Source organism: Catharus ustulatus, chromosome 14 (assembly GCF_009819885.2).
Source record: "Catharus ustulatus isolate bCatUst1 chromosome 14, bCatUst1.pri.v2, whole genome shotgun sequence".
Lineage (NCBI taxonomy): Eukaryota > Metazoa > Chordata > Aves > Passeriformes > Turdidae > Catharus > Catharus ustulatus.
In genome coordinates, this window is record NC_046234.1 from 13,119,069 (window position 1) to 13,140,684 (window position 21,616).

General features: G+C 46.1%; 1 protein-coding gene across 4 annotated transcripts in view; it reads right to left on the reverse strand.

The window, feature by feature from the left end:
- PLS3 (plastin 3) overlaps positions 1 to 21,408 on the reverse strand; it is a 48,463-nt gene extending 27,055 nt beyond the window's left edge. For 2 of the 4 annotated variants that reach the window (XM_033072510.1, XM_033072509.1), the window contains exon 1: positions 3,458 to 3,575. In XM_033072510.1, the coding sequence (XP_032928401.1) occupies positions 3,458 to 3,560 (103 nt within the window). In that variant the 5' untranslated portion in view covers positions 3,561 to 3,575. Of the gene's footprint in view, positions 1 to 3,457; positions 3,576 to 15,063; positions 15,181 to 21,369 lie in introns of those variants that run through there. The other 2 variants (XM_033072512.1, XM_033072513.2) reach the window with 2 other exon arrangements.
- Between the last annotated feature and the right edge of the window lie 208 nt (positions 21,409 to 21,616).

The following is a 21,616-nucleotide window of genomic DNA, read 5'->3' on the forward strand; positions in this document are numbered from 1 at the left end:
AACGGATGCTTGGTTACTCTTACCTTCCAGAAGAAGGCTGAAGAGAAACATAGAACTGCTGTGGGACTCAAATGGAAGAGAGAAGCACTAAGAGCTTTCTGCAGACCTTACAGTCCTTGAAGGCTCCTGTCATGGAAGACCAGGGCCAAGTGGATTTGGATGGATGGTCACAGAGGAGACAGCTGCACTCACACACCCCCATCATGCTGCAGGCTCACAGCCAGAGCACATACACCTTGCTCAAAATCTATTGCACATATCTACAGAGTACTTATAATCTACAGGGCACAGTAGGAAACAGATAAAATACTGCTCAAGGAACTAATGAATCAATCCTTAAAAGCCTCTTTGACAAATACTCCTACTAAGTATTGCATTTTGACACACCTCCAGTTTTAGCAGAGCAGCTACTCCAGGGTTAGAGAACATCTGAAATCATAATCCACTAGATTGGTTTAACCAACTTTTGAAATAGTTTGTTCATGTCAGTAGAAACAGAACAGCAATGTTCTCATTATCCAGCTAGTACAACATGGAACAGGTGATCCTTTCAAGACGTCTCAGGAAAGGAAGAGCTGAACACTCATCTACCTGGAACTTGCAAAAGCAAATAACATTCAGTGATTATTTAAACTTAAGTGCAAGAAGGTAAAAGAGAGAGGGGCTGAGGTCAGGTGTCAGTTAATGGACTGAAACTCAGAAGGCTTCATTTAAATTCCTGGCTCAGGCACAGAAAAGTCATGCAAGCCTCTCAGGAAATTCTTATGTTGATAGTAATTCTTATTCTTGCGCAGTTCCCTAAAAAAAAGAGCAGCATTAACACTTCCTTCTGCTTATTCTGTACCTTAACCATAAATGTCTCCAAGAAAGGACCCATTTCTCACTATCCATTGCAAAAACTCAGCATCCCTCATTTTTGAGGGGACTGTCAGAGCAATAGTGTAGAAGACAGTGGGTTCCCTGCCAGCATAAGCAAGGAGGAATAAGGTTCACAAGGCTGAATCAGCACAAATTTTCTTCCCCAGAAGTGACTGGGACATGCTTGCTAAGACCTGCAGGTTACCCTCAACATGCTTTAAGCATATGTCTCTTGATTTCCCAATATTCAGCCCCCAAAGGAGCCCAGTTCCTTAAAGGAGGGCTGCAGACCTGAGCCTGTACCCTGGCTCAGGAGCAGCTGGATAAAGCCCATGCAGCTCAGAATGCTCTCCATCCCCCCTGTACCCCCAGCTCTGCTCTCAGGAAGCACCTCTGGCAGGTGAAGGGACTGATATCCAGTGTGCCACGATAAAGCAAGAAGCATTACTCAGTCTGTTAAACTTCTCCCCCCACACCCAGGTGGGGGAATCAATCAGATCCCTAAATTAAATCACAGCACAGTCACTGCTTATTCAACACCAGCAAACAAGCTCCTGCAAGCCAAACACCCAGCATGACTGTGCTGATCCCCAGCAAGCTGGACAATAGGGAGTTTCAGCTATTAATTTTGGGAGGGTGGGTTCTATGCAACCTTTTAGAAGGTACAGCTGTGGTCAAGCAGTTTGCAAACTGTTTTATCAGTTGAAGGTAAACAGCACTGTCCAGAAAGAGCACAGCCAAGGCTGAAATTTTGGCTGCCCAGATGATAAATATTCAGAGAAATGTGTCCATTAATATTGTCTTAAATAAGAAACAAAACTCTAGAAACTACAAACATACCCTAAGTGTCATAATTATGTTTCAAAAGTGTCTTAAACCCCAGGAATTTCAGTAACAGATCTCTAACTAGAAAAAGCTTCTGATAAAGGAAAAACCATTTTCCATCCTTCCCCAGCTGTCTGTAATCTTGTTTAGAAAGCACTTGGGAAAAAGGGAAAGAAGTCAAATTAATTTGTTACAGAACAAGAAAGCAACATTAGACTACAATGAATCAGTGTCACTGCATAGCTGTCCTAGTGGCTTATGAAGTAGGAAAAATCTCTGTATATTCACTACTTATTTACTGTAGAATGATGGTGTAGATCCCATCTACTCTTCACAAAATCAGAAACATTAATCTCAAAAAATTAATGTGAAATGGCCAGAAGTGAAGGAAAGCTGCTGGCTTTGCCTCCCAGGAGGTTGCAATGACAGTGAAATCACATTTAGTCTAACTGCAGGGTGTTCCCCACACTTCTCCATAATTTAACTTAATATGGGGAGGAGTGATAGGGAGCCAAAGAAAGCAGTCTCCAGTTCAGGATCAGGCAAGCTCTATTTCATGACTCTTGGATTCTGGAGAAGCATTAATAACCTCCACAAAACGCACTCTATTTAGGAGGTTTCAAGATCAGGTAAATGCATCCAGCACCAATGTTAGGAAAATGCATCAGGCACTCCTGGAGCTGAGCACTAACTTCTCATTAGGTCCCTTCAAGCTGCTTTGCCTCCTCCTCCTCCCTCTGTCTTGCAGCTCAGCCAGTGCCCAATACCCCTAGGACAGATGTTGTGGTTAAAGAGATGTATGCACTTTAAACAGCATGCAACCTCATCACTACTTTGAATTTCAGGAGAGTGTGAGAGTCCTCCAGCTGTGGAAATCATTCTTCAGAGATTGAGATGCTTTGCAGAATAAATGCAGGGTAAAATATCTCTTCTCAGCCTTTTGTCTAAGAGTAAGTATATTATCAGTTTAATAAAACAAAACTTAGCAAAACCTCAGAGCAATACATTCAGTACAAACAAAATTAGGATGTGAAGAAGCTGGACGTAGAAGGGTTTTACAGAGAAGTGAAGATTTTAGCATAAAAAATCCAGCATTTTAGTTCAATACTTAAAAGTACTGGTATGCAAGTGCTTTAAAATAGTGAAGTGTTTAGAGAGGGTCTACACTGGCTTCCAGCATCAGGTATAGCCAGAAACCACAGCAAGATAAACTCTTCTGTTAGGAAACTAAATCCTGCCAGCCTGTACTGCCTCATGTCATTCCAGCTGGAGGGGCAAGGCAGCATTGAGAGCCCAGGTCTCCAGGACAAACACCCCAAAAAGTTCAGTGCCACCACGGCCAGCAGCCTACAGCCATTTCCCAAAGGCACCAGAGCTCGCGCACTGCCTGCGAGGCAGAGCTTTAAATATTTAACACTTTAACACGCAAGTTGAAGCAGTTCTGCTCTGTAAAAGCCTGCTGCAGACCGAGGTGTTACAGGGCTGGCTCCCAGGGCTCCGAGGGACACACCCTGAGCATTAACGCTGGGGATGTCCGGCCGAGCCAGCCCCGGCTCTGCTGCTCGCACTCATCAGGTGCGCCAGACACTCCGAACTCATCAAAACCCGAAATTCGCTCTGCCCTCGTGCGTCTTCCCCCATCTACTACAGCAGCAGGAATCACAAGAGTTTCCGCAGAGAAAAGCCAAACAAGTCCTTGCAGGACAATCCCCCGCAGCCAGCGCGCCCCGCGCTCCCTCCGCGGCTCTGCCCTCCGCGGCTCTGCCCTCCTCACCTGCGCTCCTCTCCCTGCCAGCCCAGCACAATCGCGGCTCCTTCCCTCGGCCCCAGCTCTGCAGCGTCTCCCACGCCCCCAGCCCGAGCTGGGCAGCCAGCATTCCTTCCTTCCTGCCTCCCTCCCCGCCCAGATGGGAGGTCGCTTCCCAGGGATGCGGTCATGCCGCGGGGAGATGCGCGACAGCGCCCGAGCATCCCGCGGCCCGGAGGGGACTGTCCCCAAAGCCAGCTCTGGGGCTTCTATTGCTGGGCACCTGGGATCAGGGAGCAGTAAGAAACAGAGCTTTTAGGTAAGCAAACTATTTATTTTAATTGATGAAACACAAACCCCAAAAAAAAAAATTAAAAAACCACAACCCTCTACTTCTCTTCACTCTTTAAACCAAATGCATTTTGATTTGCTACTTCTCAGTGTGTCCAAACAGCAAGGCAGAGCTTGTATTTGGCTTTATGTGCTTATTTTATGGATGTCTCTGAAGCAACCAGAAGCTCACAGAATACTAAGGATCCAGACCTATTTGATCTTAGTCTGCATTCTGCTACTTCACCTCATATTACCTCAAAAATTAAAATTTTAAAATAAAATTAAAAATTGTCTGAATAGATTAAATTAAATTCAGAGTTCAGAGCTGGCCCACACTGTAATACATTGCATTACCTCAGCAATTAATCCTTGTCTGCTCTAGATGAAACAAGGACAGACATCTGCTGCTAGCCAGGAAGACACAAGCAACAGAAACATCATGTACTGTGTGTTCCTGATGCAATGCACAGGAGCAGAATCAATCACCAGAAAGGTTAAAACAGCTTTCCAAACTATAATAATATATTTCAGAGATTTCTGTTCCTATTAAGTCCATAATGTTTGAGCATTTCCATAGCTAAAAGGAAAATATATCATTTATTAATAAACACAATATTTGAATTAGTAAAAAATTTGAAGAAGTCATGACTGTTCTAAAAATTATGGTCATTATGGTCACTGGGTGGTTTTTTTGTTGTTTCTCTTTAAAAATTACATCACCCAGGAAAGTGAGTCACTGCCTGGTACCATTACTTGGGTATCACCTGAAAATTTAGCTTCCAGCTGTAAAGTTTCAAAACAGGTATAAAACACACCCCAAAAAACAAAACAAAACAGAAAACCTAACCCAAAACCCACAGCCTGCCAGCTTCCTCAGGATGGTAAACATCATGGAAACCAAAATACAGGGTTTTATGCCCAGAACTGCAGCTGCAACTTAAAAGGAAAGAAGTTGGATTGAAAAAACACTTCTGCAGTCCACGGAGACCAGGCTGAGTGCACATCAGAGAGGATTTAGGGAAGAGCAACTTTAACTCTGCTCTGACTTGCACCAGCAACCAGCTTCAGCATCACATCAGCCTGTGAGTGCAGGGAGCCCAACTTGCTGCTCTGACCAAAACCAGGGACTGCATCCAGCCTGTGAAGTCTAGGGCAAAACATGGAACAAAAATGAGGAAACTCATGAAGTTCAGTGTCGCCACTTTCTGTCCCATATGTGAGCACATTGCATGGCATAAATTCATCCTGTAAGGGCTAGTGAGGCTTTGGAGCTTGAAGGTGCTGGGGAGAGCATGCCAGAGCCCAGCTCCCAAACCAGGTTATGAGTTTCTATCAGTCAATGGCAGAGCCACTGCACAAGCAATGTCTGATTTTGGGGGGGGGAAGAAAAGCCTCCTGTCCTTGTCTCTGTCATCTGTGCTGCTGGAACAGCAAGGCAGCACCTGCAGGTGTGCAGGGGGCAGACTGGCACTGCAGAGGCAGATGCCTAAAAGCCACCAGCCCATGGGTCTTCAGACCCCTGCTTACTCACTTTTCTTTTTTCAGGTAAGGGTAAAGCATCCCACAGGGCTGTCAGGTATAATCATTCAGGGACAGCACATCCCTGCCCCGTCACCAGGTAGCACAGGTCCTCCTTCAGTGGCTCCACCACAAAGAGTTCAACTCACACACAGTGCACGTGAAATACCCATCCTTCCACATTTGCAAAGGATCAGAGATAGCCAGTTTTTCCAGAGCTTTAAGAGCACTCTGCTCTGTGAACACTCGAAATCCAGTCCTGGCGGTCCAACCTGCAATTACAGTCAAACCTAAAATAGCAGCTCGGCAGTGCCAGCACCACTCATCCCCACGTCATGTCCCGAGACTGAGCCCGCCAGGGTGTGGCGATGGCAGGCAGTGAACACACAGTTCCCCGGGCACTCCCAGCACACTTCCTCGACACGCCTGGTCTCACACCACTCCCCACGCTCTTCCAAAATAGGAATTTTTTTTGGTAGAGGCAGTATACTGGTGTGTTTTCCTCTTCTTCCCACTTTAAAAAAAAAGCCTTTTAGGGAAGAAGAAGGTTCCTGAGGTGCTCAGGTGACACATCCACTCCCCTGCATGGAACATTGTGATGTAGGTTCATGCAGAGAGAGAACTTCCAGCACTGGCACGATTCCTCCAGCACATCATTGCGCAAGGGGACACATCTCCGCAGCTCCAGCTGCCAAGTTTCACTGGGAGGCCACTAATACGTATTTGCCCTCCAGAAGGTACTCAGCAATGGCTGTGGGAGGGGCAGCTGCTGCCTTCCAGGTGACAAGGAAGCAGAAAAGGTAAATTCACACTCATCTGTCACCACACACCCTCAAGAACAGACCCTTTGGTGAAGTTCTGGGGGAGGAACAGAGCTCATCCAGTGTGCTGGCCTTTGGCTACAGTGGGCTGTGCAGCCTCACTGCTCTCCCCAGAGTCCAGAAGAGGACAACCCTCTGCTTCTGGACACCAAGTTCTCCTGCCCACTCCAGAAGTAGTGTTTTCCTCACTAATGCCAAGAGATACCATGCTAGTGTTGGAAGATGTTTGAGATAACTTATGAAATCCACAGTGATAAACAAGTTCCTCAGCATGCTACATCTGTCCCAGTGATTTTTGGGATGGGTTTTAACTGCTGGCACTTCTGGCTCCTGCCTACAATATCTGTTTGCTGGGATACAGCCAGCTCCACTGTCAGCTGGGGGTATAGCACATGCTGGTCCACTCCAGGATCTCCATGCTAGAGATTGGCCACAGCAGCCTTGGGGGATCCCAGAGCCAAGAGAGCATCAGCAGACCTTGGCAAGTCTTCGGGAGCAGGAAAAGTGTCTCAGTCTCCTGCCTCTGCCTGCTCTGGTGCTGCAAATCTAGTGTTTTCAGGGAACATCCCCTCTCCATACAAAAAAAAAAAAGAGCAAGAAAGAATGGGGGAAGTTCAAAAGAATACTTAACTGAAAGAGAACACCAGGTAACTTATACAGTCTACTTCATCAGAGAACAAACACCATGCACTGTGAGCCAGAGCTGAGTGGCCAGCCACCACCCCATTTTGGACTGACATCAGTGACCATTTACCATGTGCAAGATGTTCTCCTCCTCCAGTTCTGTAAGGATTTAAAAGAAATAATGAACAGATAGAAAGGCTCTCATTTGTGCTTTCTGATACAAATTGAAGGTTTATGCACTTTTTGCTTTCTCCCTCAGTGCCAAGCCATAGCAGTGTATATCTCATCAATGTAAACAGCTATGGAAGGATGTGACAACCAAGGAGCAAGCATTTGACCTTAACTCCTCAGTTTATCAGTCTTTTCAAAGAAAAAACAGGTTCATCTTTGCTAGACTTCCCCCTTAAAAGCTTCCTGAGCTGCTCTGTCAGCGAGCCTGTCATCTGGAAGAAAGCAAGACATTAGTCAGGCTCATGCTTATTTAATAAAAACCTTGCATATGCAGGAGGGACTGAAAGTTGGTCTTTATTTAAAAAATGCCTGCAAACTTGAGTACGATTCTGCAGTGCAAAACAGATCTGAGGACTTGCCTGATTTACCCTGTGCTCCACCAGTGCTCAGCTTAGCAATTAACCAGCTAATTATTCACAGCTTAGATCAGGGAGCCAAGCAGTCACCAAAGAAGTCCACAAGTATGCCCAGATCACCACGCAAAGGATATTTCACGTCTTGCTATTTCATAAGGAAATTGGGAGGCTTCAACTGATGTCAGCTCCAGGAAATGAGCCACAGGCAGATGATGCCGGAAGCAGGAGGCTTTATATTTAGTACTGAGTCACCCACTTTATTAAATTCAAAAGACAAAAAAGGTGGGTGTGGAGAAGGGATAAATAGAAAAAAGTGAACAAGTTATTCTCTGGAGATCATGGGCCATGGGGAGTCTAGGGTTGGATGGAGGGTTTTTTTAAAGGGAGAAAGAAATTAGGAGATTACCTGCAAACCCTTTCTGCACATCCACTGGAAAAGCAGTTGCCAGATGAGCTGCACCACCCAGGGCAGAAGGCAGCACTGAAAACACAGCAGGAGTCTGCAGTGCCTTTGGGATCTCTGCAGCCAGTCCTGCAGCCTGAGCAGGGCATCACCAGTTCTGAGGCACTTTGCCATCCTTTCTGCTAAATATTTGAGCCAAAGGAGAAGCCACTGGAGGGAACTTGGAGTAGAGAATATTTTTAAGCCATTTTTGCAGCTCCACCTAAACAATCACAAAGCACACCTTGCAACAATCACACCCCAAAGAAAACACTTTGGGTGATTACAGAGTTACACTCAGTTTAGACACATCCACAATTGAGAAATACACAGCATTCATGTGGACTGCATCCTCATGGGATGTAAATATGGAAAAGGTTCCATTTAATAGGAATGTAGTTCTTTGAACTAAGGTCTTTTGACAAACTCTAAAGAAAGTATTAAGAAGCACCAAAAAGTCAATTATAATGCAAACGGTTGCACAATGCAAATTACAGGAGTACAGATTTGTTTAGAAGAGATTCATATTTTCATACAAGTCTGTCATAAGCCTTTTAACTTTCTATTAGTGACAAATACTCTGCAGCCTGAGCAGCAGCAGCACCTTTGCAAAGTTTTCAGCAACTTAGGCCAGATTTCTCCCCTGAAAAGATACACTTTCTAAATACTAAAACAAATACTGCTACCAAAGTCAAGTACTGCATCCCATTTCCATTTTAAAAAAGTCAACTGAAAACAAGAGCTCTCTCTAATGCCAGGGACTTGCCTACAGGAACACCCTATTACTAATAAAATAGGTGTAATCTTCAAAATAAAACTACAACAGTAAAAAAGATGTGAAAAATAATTGAAAAATAATCCATGGACTGTAGCAAGACTGGCAATTATGCACAACCAGAGGTCAGGAACTGCTTAATACCTTCCACCTACACACAAGAAGAGATTACACCTCTGTTGTCACAGCCTGCTCCAGCCACCAAATGGACATTTGGCCAACTGCTGGCCACTATGCAGACCAGTTTGCTGCACCCATTGCTGGCCAGTGGGAGGCTGTGGGAGATTGCCACTGGGTGGCTCCTCAGTCCCACAGGACCCATCCACATCTGCAGGTGAGCTCCCACTATCAGAAAGGTGTCAGGTACTGCCCAGCCTGGGCAGCAGCACACACACAGCCCAGCCAGGGAGGATGTCCAGGAGGGGACTTGTATCCCATCTGGACATCCTGCCAGGGGCACTTGGCTCATCACATTGTGCAAGGGGGCCTAAAAGTTCATATGTGTTGAGCTAGTCAAAAATCTCAAGGGACGTTGAAGCTTTTTCTGGTATTTAGCTCATGCACTCGTTGGCTTCTCTCCAACTGCTCTTTTTATCTCAGACCCAAACAGAAAGTCTCCTGTAAGAAGGACCCACTGGACAGGGTAACTCCAGGGGCACCTACAACTACTGCACTCTTTTCAAATGTGTAGCAAGATGGGGTAGAGCTGGATTACCACTCACACACACACTGTACATTGTCACCCATAGCCTTCAGGTCCCTAGAGCGCAATCTTCACCACACAGCTCATTACCCTGCTAATTAGTGAGCCATCTCCCATTTTCCAGATCATAAAAAAAACAGCTACTAGTAGCAGACTGATCTCCATGCTGTGAAGCCAGCCTTTGCTTTGACAGCAGATTTCTTATATTCTCTAGTCTGCTGCTGCTGTTGAGTTTAATGCTTTATGAATTAGTATTAAAGAAACCCTCATCCTAGAAGTTAACAAAACAAAACCAAACATCCACAGATCCTACATAAAGTCAAACAAAGCATGGTATTTGATAGAAGGCATGAAGTGACTTTGGAGCTCAGGTAGAAGAGGTAGATAGTTGGGAGCAATGACACCACAAGGTTCAACATGGATTACACCAAATGCTGAGCAAGAATATCAGCCACGAGTGTTACACATGAAAGGGCAATGCACTAAAGCAAGTGCAATGCCTTGCTGTGTGCCAAGCTGATATCAAACCAATGCACAGAGCTTTAATTGCTGAAGTGAATTATTGATTGGTACTGGTTGTAAAGGCTCTTGCGTAACAGCAGGTTTCAAGGACCGTACAGGGCAGAACCTCACTCCACTTCATGATTTCCAAAACTCTTTTTATACAGACCTTCAGGACACAGGGAGCAAAGGGACCAACTAGAAAACCCTATATAACCCAGAAAGTGTATATACTACTTAGAGAAAGGGGAAGAAGGGGAGGGAGGAATAAAAGTTGTTGCCCCTAGCGATGGATCTAACTAATGTAGGGTAGGCTGGGCACTGCCATTACCAGCACAGCTACAGCAACCTCAGGAGCTTCTTAGCTGGGCAGAAGCAATGTCAGTTTTTCAAGTTTTCAGCAAGAACTCTGACTATGCTGCCTTTGCCTGAGCATTTGGTTTATATAATACAGTGGCAAGAGCCCAGCTGGAAATCAGAACAACGAGAACATTACAAAGGGGTGGGCAAAAGAAGGGCAGGAGCAGGATTGCACAGGAACCTCCCATCCATGTCCCCAAGGAAAGCTTAGTCCCAGCCTCAGCCAAATAGTGCAGAAAGGAACAGGCTAAAGTTTAGGTCAGACATTAAGCTTATTCAAAATATTTTCAGTCTTCAGAAGGCCCAGTTTCCCCTCTCTCCTTATGGAAAGGTGAATTCTATCAAAGTGAGGATTCAGAAACTTGCTTATTAGTACCAGGAGCACTGAGAAACATGAATGCTTTCGTAAATATATTTCCATTTTTTCTCTACTGACCTTCAGAATGTCACTATCTCAAAAACAGTTCTTAAAAGCAAGGGCCAACTTTCTCCCTGAATGCCTGTCCAATACCAATCAAAACAGGGTAACATTATACACACCCACAACACCCTATGTATTCCCTAAAATAAAGTCCTCACAATCCATTCTTGGAGGCAAAACATTTTGTGCAAAATTCAGGAAAAAACAGCTCAATTGCAATATTGTTTTAGAACTCACTTCCTTTATTTCTGTGACCAGCTGGAGACAAGCACCTTGTTCTATGCTGGGTCAAGGAAATGTTTAACTACAAGATTTATAGCAGAATATATATGTGTATATATCACCACAGCACTGCAGCTGCTCAACAGTTATAGCAGAAGGCAAACATTGGTTTAGCCCAAGGAAAACAGGGATGGGCTGGAATATCAGCCTGCTCACTAACATCTTGCTGCAAAGGCTCCAAGGCAGGAGAGCATCCAAGCCAGTCCCTGGGACAAGACTCAGCATCCTGGAATCTCAAAACCACAGCCCTGTTCCAAACCCAAACAACACTCCATAAACCCTTCCTGGCTGATTAGCAGGAAGGAGCACGAGATTGCGATGGCAGCATAAACAAGGACCCAGAATTTATGATCTTTCAGACCCAGCTGAAGCACTGTTTCACCAAATATGAATACCAATTACAGGGATGGGTAGCTTGAATTCAAATTTCCACTTGGTTAGCGCTGCACTGGACAGACTTTGGTGCTTGCCCAGCAGTTTCATCTGCTGAGAGGGGCTGCACTGAGATCTTCCATGAAAACAGGGACAGACACTGAAAACCCGCAGGAACTCCTCCAGCTCCTGTCCTTCCCAGCAGGGCAGAGTCCAAGGCAACAAGTTCAGTCCTACAGTTTGTGAAAGCAGAGCAAGACACTCTCCTACCTTGTGGTAGAGAAGAGAGAGTGGAAGAGGCAGACCAGCAATCCCACTTCCCTGATATTTTGAGTAGAATCCATGGAGCAGAAATCCTGGTACATGGGTTTCTGCTACCAGGGCTGGGACAGTACCACATGCACTAGCAACATCGCCGAGGCAAAGATCAATACAAACATCCAAATACCCCAAACCTGATCAAAAAAGGTACTTTGAGGGAATGAGCACATAGAAATAGAGGACTTCACCTACAGTTTTAAGGTAATACAACAGGTAAGGAAGAATATTGAAATGGCACACGGGTGACTCTGCAAACTTGTTTCAGGAACAACCCACTACACATCACCTTCCATCTAATCCAGACAGGATACAAGCTTCTGTTATCCAAAGTCTTCAGTCTGAATTTCAAACATCTTGTGCATTCAGCTCTGGGAGCCCCTAATTTAATCACTAATATATTGGCAAAAAAAGCCACATAGATAGAATGCAGAATCAATGCCTTCTATTTGCTTTCTAGTATAGAAACACTTTTCATATGTCAACCTTCAGGAAAAAAAAAAATCAAGAGAAAACAAGGGGAATTTTTCTAAAAATTCTTTTCCCACAACCTCAAAAAGACAACAATTTCAATAGCAATCAAAGAGGATGGCCCCAGAACTCTGCAATCAATTCTTTCCATTTTCCCCCTAGCAAGACAGTCTCCCCATCACTTGGACACAAGGCAGGAGAAGCAGTTCTAGCACACAAAACTCCAGCAGAAGCTACACTAACAGGACACAGGCCAGGGGCAGGATTGCCTACAGGATCTCTCTGAGCCACAGCCCCATTCTGCAGCTGGTGTGGGAAACACTGACACATGCCAGCAGCATTTCTGATGTTACTCAGCGTGTCTCATCCACCAGATTATCAGATCTCCTTCTTTATGCTTTTCCCCAAGTTGGTATTTTGCAAATTTTTCCTTGTCTTGACCTGACCCTACAGTGAGCAGCAATTCACTTTGCCTTGTGTAAGTTCCTGTATACATAGAATTTTTTAATACAGCATGGTTAGCATATTTTCAAGAAAAATTCAGCTTCCTCTAGCCAAAAACAAAACAAAAAAGTCTGTAGTAAAGACCTAACTATATTAGCCAGTTTTTCCACTTTAAGAATTTGAGATATGAATAAATAGCCCCTTGACTCTCAAAATAAAAAACTGAGTTAGACAAAGACTGAAAGCTCATCCCTAGGCTTTGGGAGAAATAAAATCCTTCTAGTGTCCTTCTACAGACAGTTTCATGACTGTTTACAAAGGTTTTATGAGACAATACTTCACATGTGAAAAATATTTCACATTTAGGTTTTTTTACAGTCTACTCTAGAATAGAATTACCAGAAACAGAACAGACCAAGGCAGAGTCTACAAAAACTGGCGAGAAGGCAGCATTTTCTCTGATTACAGAGAGACCTTTGATCACCAAGGTCACGTAAACCCGGCGCACAGAGCACGCCAGTCATTAACAGCCACGGAACTGGCACTGGGCAGTCCCCTGCCCTCCTCCCACCACACTGCCCTGCTCATTTACCCCCACCCCTGCCCTAAACAACCACAAAGGCTGTGGCTAAGCTGGAGGAATTGCCAGGCAGCACCGCCTGCTTCCAGCTCCTGGCTCAGCTGCATCCTGCCTTTCCCCACGGAGCAGCCAGAGCCTGCCAGCAGCATTTCCTACAACGCTGTAAAAGGACTCCCTGCCCCACCAAGCATGGGCAACAACAGTGGAAAACAAATGAAACAACACAAGAAGTCAACATTTGAGGTTCATGAGGCAGAGAGCAGATGCCCAAGGCAAGGAGACAATCAGATCTTCCCTCTGCTATGCCACAGTCAACCACTCAGACTTGCCCAAGAAGCCTGGGTTTTCCAGGAGGCAGTGGGGGAATGAGATCACCACACCAGATACCAGTCAGCCTCTTGCCCTCAATGTTTTTTCTGTTTTACACAGAGGGAGAAGTGTGCAGCTCAGGTCTGGACAGACAGGACTGAGCTGGAGGCTGTGGGGCAGTCTCCTGCCCACTGGACTGCAGCACCTGAGCTGAGACTTAAATCTTAAAGTGGTAGCCTAATGCATAGGCTGTGGACTAGAGTTTGCAATTGTTTCAGGTCCTTCACAGTTAAACTTTGATCAACATCTATGATAACTACGTGGCTGGCAGTCAGACATCTGGCTCTACACCTTTCCAACAGTGGTCACCTTAGCACCTTTGGATTAATTAGCAGCAAACAGATTTTTTGAGGCATTTTATAGCTGAAGGGTTTCCTGTGGCTGCCAATACCCCAGAAACCAAGACATAGATGTGTTGTGTACAGTTTTCAGACTGATGAAAAGGAAGACTATTTTTAATCCAAGCCTATGTAGGGTGGGGCTCAGTCTCCAACCAGGCCAAAAAGCCACTATAATCCACAAGACCAATGCCTGGCAATCTTTGCTTGCGGCTGATGTCTGTTCTATTTTGGGGATGGGAGGAATTTAGAATAAAAAGATATATAAATTAAAAACAAAGGAGGCTATGAAAAGTGAATAGAGGGAAGGGCCAGACTTATCCTGTGTATTTTGGTCTAAAGAACAGGGCTCTAAAAGAACACAAATCAGAATTACTCTATTTTCCATTTCCCACAGTAGTTTATAATTTATAACATGGGTTGAGGAGAGTACAGCCCCAGCATATTTTTTACAGAAGAAAAAGCCAATCCATGGCTCCTTGCACAGCAGTGAGACCCTTGGGAGGACGAGGCAGGAAAACAGTCACCAGCCATAGACATACCACAGATCCCATACAAGGTTTCCTATCTCAGACACCAGTACAACAGCTGTTGGGACCATAAAAAAGGCAAAGCAGAGGACTGGAAAAGGTGGCGAGTTTTGCTCATTTAGGGGTTATGGCCAACAGGCAACCAACCCACTAAAAGCAGAGATTTTTTTGTACTCTCAGCACCTGAACAAATCCAAGATCACAGGGACTTCAGACATAACATACCACTAGGTTTTGTTTGTTACAGACCCTCTATTAACTTGGCATTCAAGCCAACTCAACACAGCCATTTACACTGCAACATCAGCCCCACATTCCTTGCAATGCACAGGTTATTTGTCTAAAAGCAGATACAGAGAGCCTCTCACTGTCTTCAGGTGCCTCTTTACCACCCATCCATAAACTGTGAAACACTGCATAGGCATCAGCATCTCTACAGCTCCTTCTTCACCTGGCCAGGGCTGGATCATTAACCCAACTACAGAAGTCAATTACTTCTCTAGGCAGAATGCAGAAAGGGCAGGATGGTACACTGGGACAAGTGGAGGACCAACAATGATGAACCTCAAGCACTGCTATCACTCTGGTCACAGACTTCTTTAGAAAAGCAGCCAACATCTAAGCAACATCGTGAAGTTTAACCCAAACATTGTAAGCATAGCATGAACACCTCAACACATGAGCACCAAGAACTTCACTTCATCCTTCTTTGCTCTACACACAAGTGACCCCATCAACTACCTCCTCTCACATACATCACTAAGGGCAGTATGTGATGAGGAAACAGTGAATGAGACAGTTAAGTCTATTGTCAGGTTTAAAAAGACAAAACATAAAAGCTTACTTAAAACATCAGTAATTAGGCCTCCTGCAGAGACACTACACTTTATCTTCTCCTGAAGATCACAGTAATAGTCTCTCTTCCCAGCTATTCAGTGGGGACTCCCAGCAGCATCTGTGAGCTGTCACTCTTTTTACAGGAACAAAAAACCTACTGAAGCGGCAGGAAAAACAGCTGTAAGCATTTCAGGGAAGGAAATGAGACAAGGAGACTTGTTAGAAGCATATGGCCCATACGGATTGACATGAGCAATCTGCAGCAGTCCTAACCAGAGCTTCCCATTTCAGAAGTGATCCTGCTCCCCACATCCTCAGACATGTCAAATCAATCATTATTTTATTTCTTTCATACTAATCCAAATGTTTGTAGTGCACAGGCCACCGCAGCCCATGGGGACAGCCTGGATGTTGCAGGAGGAGTCAATTTGCCCCCAGAAATGTGTGCTTTGTCCAGCAGCACAGGGTGCAGGAGAGTGCAGAGCAGCCAGCACAGGGGGACACAAGGAAGGGGACCTAAGGCAAGCAGCCCACCTGCCAAGGATGCTGCATTTCATGGGAGGGTCACCCTCACAGCTCAGCTGCTGAAAGGTAGAGACAAACAGGAATCAGCTGGCTAAACAAATGAAAGGGAAAGAATGACTGTGGATAGCTCCATCTCTGCTGGCATGGAAGTCCCATTTTCATCATCATGCCACTCACAAACCCAGTACAAAACTAGTCTTAAGTAGCCCAGGCATGAACCCACAAACCCAGAGGAAATCCTAGCTGTTAGAGGAGCACATGTGATATAATTCTTCCAAGCAGGCCAGACAGGTCTTGCTCATCATCTTTGGCATTTTAAATCTATTACCAAAAAAAGCCAATAGATTATAGATTCCCAGGAGACCAGCAGATGCCACAGTAACTGAGTGGACTGGCTGGCCACCACAGCTAAGCACCCTGCCCAGGGAAGTCCACACCCCTGATGGGAACTGAACTGCTGGGAGAAGATAGAGCAGCCAAGCAAACAGTCCTGAGCCAGGGCAGCTGCTGGTAAGCACTGATGTCCATCGTGGTCAGCACTGATGTCAGATGTGCCCACCACAGGGAAGAGCTCTCTCACCTCCAGTGCCACCAGCTCCAGATCAAACAGCATGGCACTCACAGAATGCAGATGTGCACGTTTTCTCCTCCTACCCCACTCTCCAGCCCTGTTAGGTGGGGACTTCTGTCTTCAGCTCCATCAAATAACCACATTTGCTTGTTTAGCTGGGGCAGATCACACAGGAACACACTAAACACCTGAAATCTCAAATACAGCACCTGCTGCCCCAACTGGGCTCTGCAGCCACAAACAAATAACTCCCATTTTCTGGCAATAATCAAATCCTCTCTTCAATCAACAGTTAAAAGAGTGAGCCTCCATCACTCTCCTCAGTGTCACAGCACAACCACCCCAGGTGTGCCAGTGCCACTTGTCAGTGGAGATGGGGTGAACTGGGGGCTGCAGCACAGCGAGATGAGGAAGGATTTCTGACAGCCAGGATCCCCTGTCCCCATACTGATGGCACAGTGTGGCAATGCCACTCAGGTAAAGCACAGGAAATCTACACCTTCAGCCCTTCACGTAGGAAGTATTTTCACAAACCAGAGGACTTTTCACAGACCATTCTGCAGTGCTCCAAGTAGATCTCACAACACATGGAAAGGTGCAAAGACTCCACTTCAGAGAAACTTGACCTAGAAGTAGGAAGGATATCCAGGGCAGGAAACACTAGCAAGGACAGGACAGGCTTGACCCATCACCTACAACTTCAGCATTGAAGAGCACAAAGTAGGCAGCTGCTAAGACTGAAGCTGAACTAGTGCTTCTGTGTCTAAACACCAGCCACCCCATACTTACTCCCTGCACAGACCACACTGGAGATACCTATTTTTAATTCAATAAATCCAAGAGAGACAGTAGCCCCACAGGCACACCCAAACCCCTGTGTACAGAGCAGGGGACACAACAGTAGTTCATTCAGGACCAGCAGTCACATGGCTGGAAGCGATTACAGCAGCCCAGTCACTGTCAGCTGAGCTGCTGCTGCTCAGAGGAGCTCCAGGATGCCCCCTGAGCATCATTTCTCCCAGCCACAGCACCCAGGGCAGATGTTGGGCCATCACCCAATTGCCCGCAGCCTTCACACTTCCCACCTACTTACCCACCAGCAGCAAGAGCAGCAGGGTTAGAAAAGAGCTTTAATGGTGCAAGCAGCTGATTTTGTATAAGAGTCTGAGCAACTCTCTGGGAGGGTCACAGGGGAAACAATCCTTTCATGCCCTCCCCTACCAGCAGTGCTGCAGGCAGAGCTCTGCCAAGACATTACCCACCACAAACACAACCACTGCTGCTTGTGCAATAATCCAATTCCCAAAGTGCCAACAGGAATTATGTGCAAAGATGTCAACAGATGCCTATCAAGAGGCTAGGGGGCCACGGATAGGTGATGTTGTGACATTTGTTACAGTAACCCAACAGATACTGATTTAATTCAAACTTGCATCACCCTCATTACAAGAGCTGCTCTCGGTTTTGCAACATGCTTAAAAAGAAAAGATATTCAGCAGCGTTTTGATTTGTGTATGCATTAAGGTTATTTTGTAAACTTTTAAAATTCAGTACCCACTTTTCACACATCTGCTGGTAGGGGTTTCTGGATTCATGTTTGGCTTTTTTGATCTAATCAGCAACTCTAATTATTTCATGAGCTCAATGTCCAAAAAGATACAGAGATTACTAAATGCACACTAGTATTTAGTCCAAAAAGTGCTGAGCATGAAAAGACCAGTAATTGGTTGATAAATATTAACATATCACGTTGCGGCTACTCCAAATTCGACAAGAATCTTAAAGTTAAAAATTAATATCTGCTATTGCACCAGGCAGGTTGATAGCTTGTCAGTCACATGTTTAAACAGCTGGCCTGGAGAGATGAAAATCTGCTTTTTTTATGCTGAATTACTGCTCTAATATACGTGGAGGCAGAGTAGTACTCAAAGCCTGAACAAAACATCAACTTAAACCACGTTTCTTTTGCTGCTTAATGCTACTTGGTGGTACACAGATAAAAACCAACTAGCAGCCACATAAATTTCATCTGTCCAACCCTCTGCACACTGCACAGCAGTGCTGTAGCAGCTGGCATCTCCTCCTTCTTTTCCCAGCTTCGCTTTCCACTCTGTGGTCAGAAGCATCACCAATCCCCAGACAGGGTTAAAGTGCCTCCCGATGTGGCAGGTCAAGAGCTGCCCTTGTGAGCACCATTACAGAGCCAGGACTGTGCTTTGCAGGGCGCTGATGGATCTGTACAAAACCTGTGCTGGAATAACACAAGCAGGCTTGATGCTGCTTTTCCATCATCTCCTCTGCCACAGGCAATTCGCGTGCAAGAAAATGAAGCTAACAGGCTTATATCTAAAGAGGGACAAATGTCGCCAGAGAATTCCAACCCACATTTCTCATCTCTCAGTTCTATGAAGCAAAGAGATGCAAAACATGGTAACTTAAAAAACAACCCCAACCACAAACAAGAAATACCTCATACTGATATAAAGCAGAACTTACTTCGTCTTTGTCTCTGCAGAAAACACTGCCCCTTTCTGTTTCACCACCTATTATAATGCTGTGTAAAATACATTACCAAGAACCTTATCTGTGTGTTGGGACACGTCACCAAATAAATTATCACCACTTAAAATATCACTACCAAGACAACCTCAGGTGTGAAATGAGCTGCTGATCGCATCATCTACTTAGATAAGGAAGTGCATTACAGTATCTATGATGGGCACACCCTCTCACTGCCAGTCATGTAAAAGAAAAGTATTTATCTTTTCAATGCACTGTTATATATTGTGAAAAATGCAACTGCCATACTGAAGCTCCAAGTGGAGCACTTGTGTTTCTACTACACAAAAAGTGCAGATAAAGTGGTTCACAAGGCACACAGATGACTTAAATCACCAGCAGCTGCTTAAGCACAACTACTGAATTGTGTCCCTAACATCCCTCCCAATCAATCACTGAGCAGCACTCTCCTTTGCCTCCCTAAAGTCAGAACTGTTGTATTTCCGCTTCTCCAAAGCCGTTTAAGTCACTGCACTAGAAAGCCAAGTAAACACAGGAAAGAGTTACTAGAAGATCCCGCATGAGTGGATTCTGCACAAACTCATTTAACAAGGCTGCAATTCCTCCACTCACCATCTTAATCTCACAACAATTGAAACCCCCGAGCAGAGAAGTCAGCAAGGGAGCCCCAGGGGAAGGGCTTCCTCTGCATTTTTCCAAATACCTAATGAAGTCATCAGCCCCCGGAGCCCCCTCCACTGTAAAGCTCATCTAGCAAAACTGGTAAATAGGCTTCTGGAGTTTGGAGCATTCTTAATCTGGGGAGATGTTTGCGTATTTTACAGGAGGGGAAACTCCATCAGATTAACTTTGATAAGAGAACAAAGACCCTGACTAATCACAATTCTTTATATGTAGCACTGAATAACCGAGTTTAATAATCACATTACGATCTCTTAACTCAGACAAAGAATGAGTAATTCACCTTTCACAAGCAAAAAATTCCTTCAAAGGAGCTTGGTTACAACCAAGCAACATCCTCAAATTGTTAAACCGTTGGCAAGATTACAGGCTACGATAACAACAGCGCTTGGAAAATGTTTCATTTAACAAATTATTTTATTATCTTTTTTTTTCCAATAATTATTTAGATGCAAACAAACAGATCTGGAATTTTAAGTCTCTGTGCGTGCACACACCCCACATAAAGCCATCAAACACCCCCAGGGCAGAATCAGCTGCAGAATATTGCACCCAGGGGACTTGCCTTGTGTCCACTAATCCCCCTGAATCACTGCTCTCCACTCACAAGCTACCAGCAGCTCCTCTTTGCACAAGATTTCTTTTCAAAACAGATTGAATTTCTATACATCACTATGCACAGCACTAGCACATGCTGATCCCGGTAACTATTCCCTCTTTATATCCAGGTTCCAGCTGTTGTCTTTAAAGTTACTCTGAACAAGCTTCCCAGCATTAAGGGGTTTTGCTTCTCAGGTTACCAGGATCACTGGAGAAGTCACAAGTGTTACTGGCTGAACAATGGCTCCAAGTTGTCATGCAAAAGCAATTTACTTGAGATATCTATTATCTTTTATAGTCGCTTCTACAGATTGACCAAAAACAGGAAGCCCAGCTCTCACATTCCACTGGAATTGTGTAACAGCAATAACAACCTCAAAGGCTGATTCAATGGCATTTGCTCAGATCTATACCAGCAGCTCTCCTGAAAAGAAATCAGCGAGTCCAAGCGATGCCCTGCTTGAAGGTAGGGATGCTCTTACAGAGCAGGCACATAGAGCCTGTCCCAAGAAACCTTTAACTGGAGGTCGGCTCCCATCCACATGTTTCACCACTATTTCTATTTAGAAAAACTTAAAACTGGAGCAGTCATGCCTGCAGAGCTGTTAACTCTGTGAGCACTGGGACTTGATGCTATCCATTACAATACTTCCAGCCAACATTCGGGTGCCCCAGCAAAGGAAAGTTTGAAGCTTTAAGTTCCGAAAATTCCCCTGCTCTTCTCCTTCCCTTCCCAGGCTCCCAACAAGAAGCCATTGTTAGGAAGAGCAGGGTGACACTTCCTCTCCCAGTCCAAATTAGAGATGTATAAAAATAAACCCACGCAGCTGTCCCACGACTTCACTTTATTTCACCCCGCTTCAATTAGATGAGAAGCCGTTCCCATTTCCTCACACCCTCTGCTTTGGGAATACTGCCCTGCACAAAAGATAAAAGCGGAATACAAACCGAACCCCTATTCAGCGCCGCTCTGCGGGAGCCCCCAGCGGGAAGCGGCACCTCCCCGCCCTGGGCCGGGCTCGGCTCCCACCGCCCCGCACAAAGCCCCGAGCCCGCCGCAGCCCCGGCTCCAGACAGCGCATCCCGGGGCCGGGCCCGCCCGGCTCAGCCCGCGGGCGAAGTTTTGCAGAGGGATGAATCAGACAAGTGCCTTTCCATGGCCGCGGGGAGCGGCGGCAGGAGCGCGCCCGGCGGACACGTCCCCGCGTCCTGCCCGCCCCGGGAGCCCCGGGAACTCGCCAGGTCGGCAGCGGAGCCGCGGCAGCAGCGAGGGCCGGGCCGGGCCCGGCAGAGCCGCTCAGCGCCCCACCGCTGCCGCCGCGGGCGGGATGCTCCGGGCGAGCTGGCGCACATCCAGCGAGCCCCGCAACTTTGCCCGAGTTGTATCCGCGCCGGAGCAGCCCCCGCAGCACTCACCGTCCGTGCCGCTCCGAGCCGTCCCGCCGCGCCAGCCCCGCCCGCTGCCCGCGCTCGGCGCGCCCGGCCCCGCCGCGCCGGCCCCATTGGGCCGCCCGCCCGCACATCAGCGGGGCCGCGCTGCGAGTGGGCGGCCCAGAGCCACTCAGGGCAGGGCACAGCTCCGCCACAGCCCCCAGCAGGGGGACGCCCCGCCTCGTCCTGCCGCCGTCGGGCCGCTCTGCCTGGCTTCTCTGCCTGCCTTCAT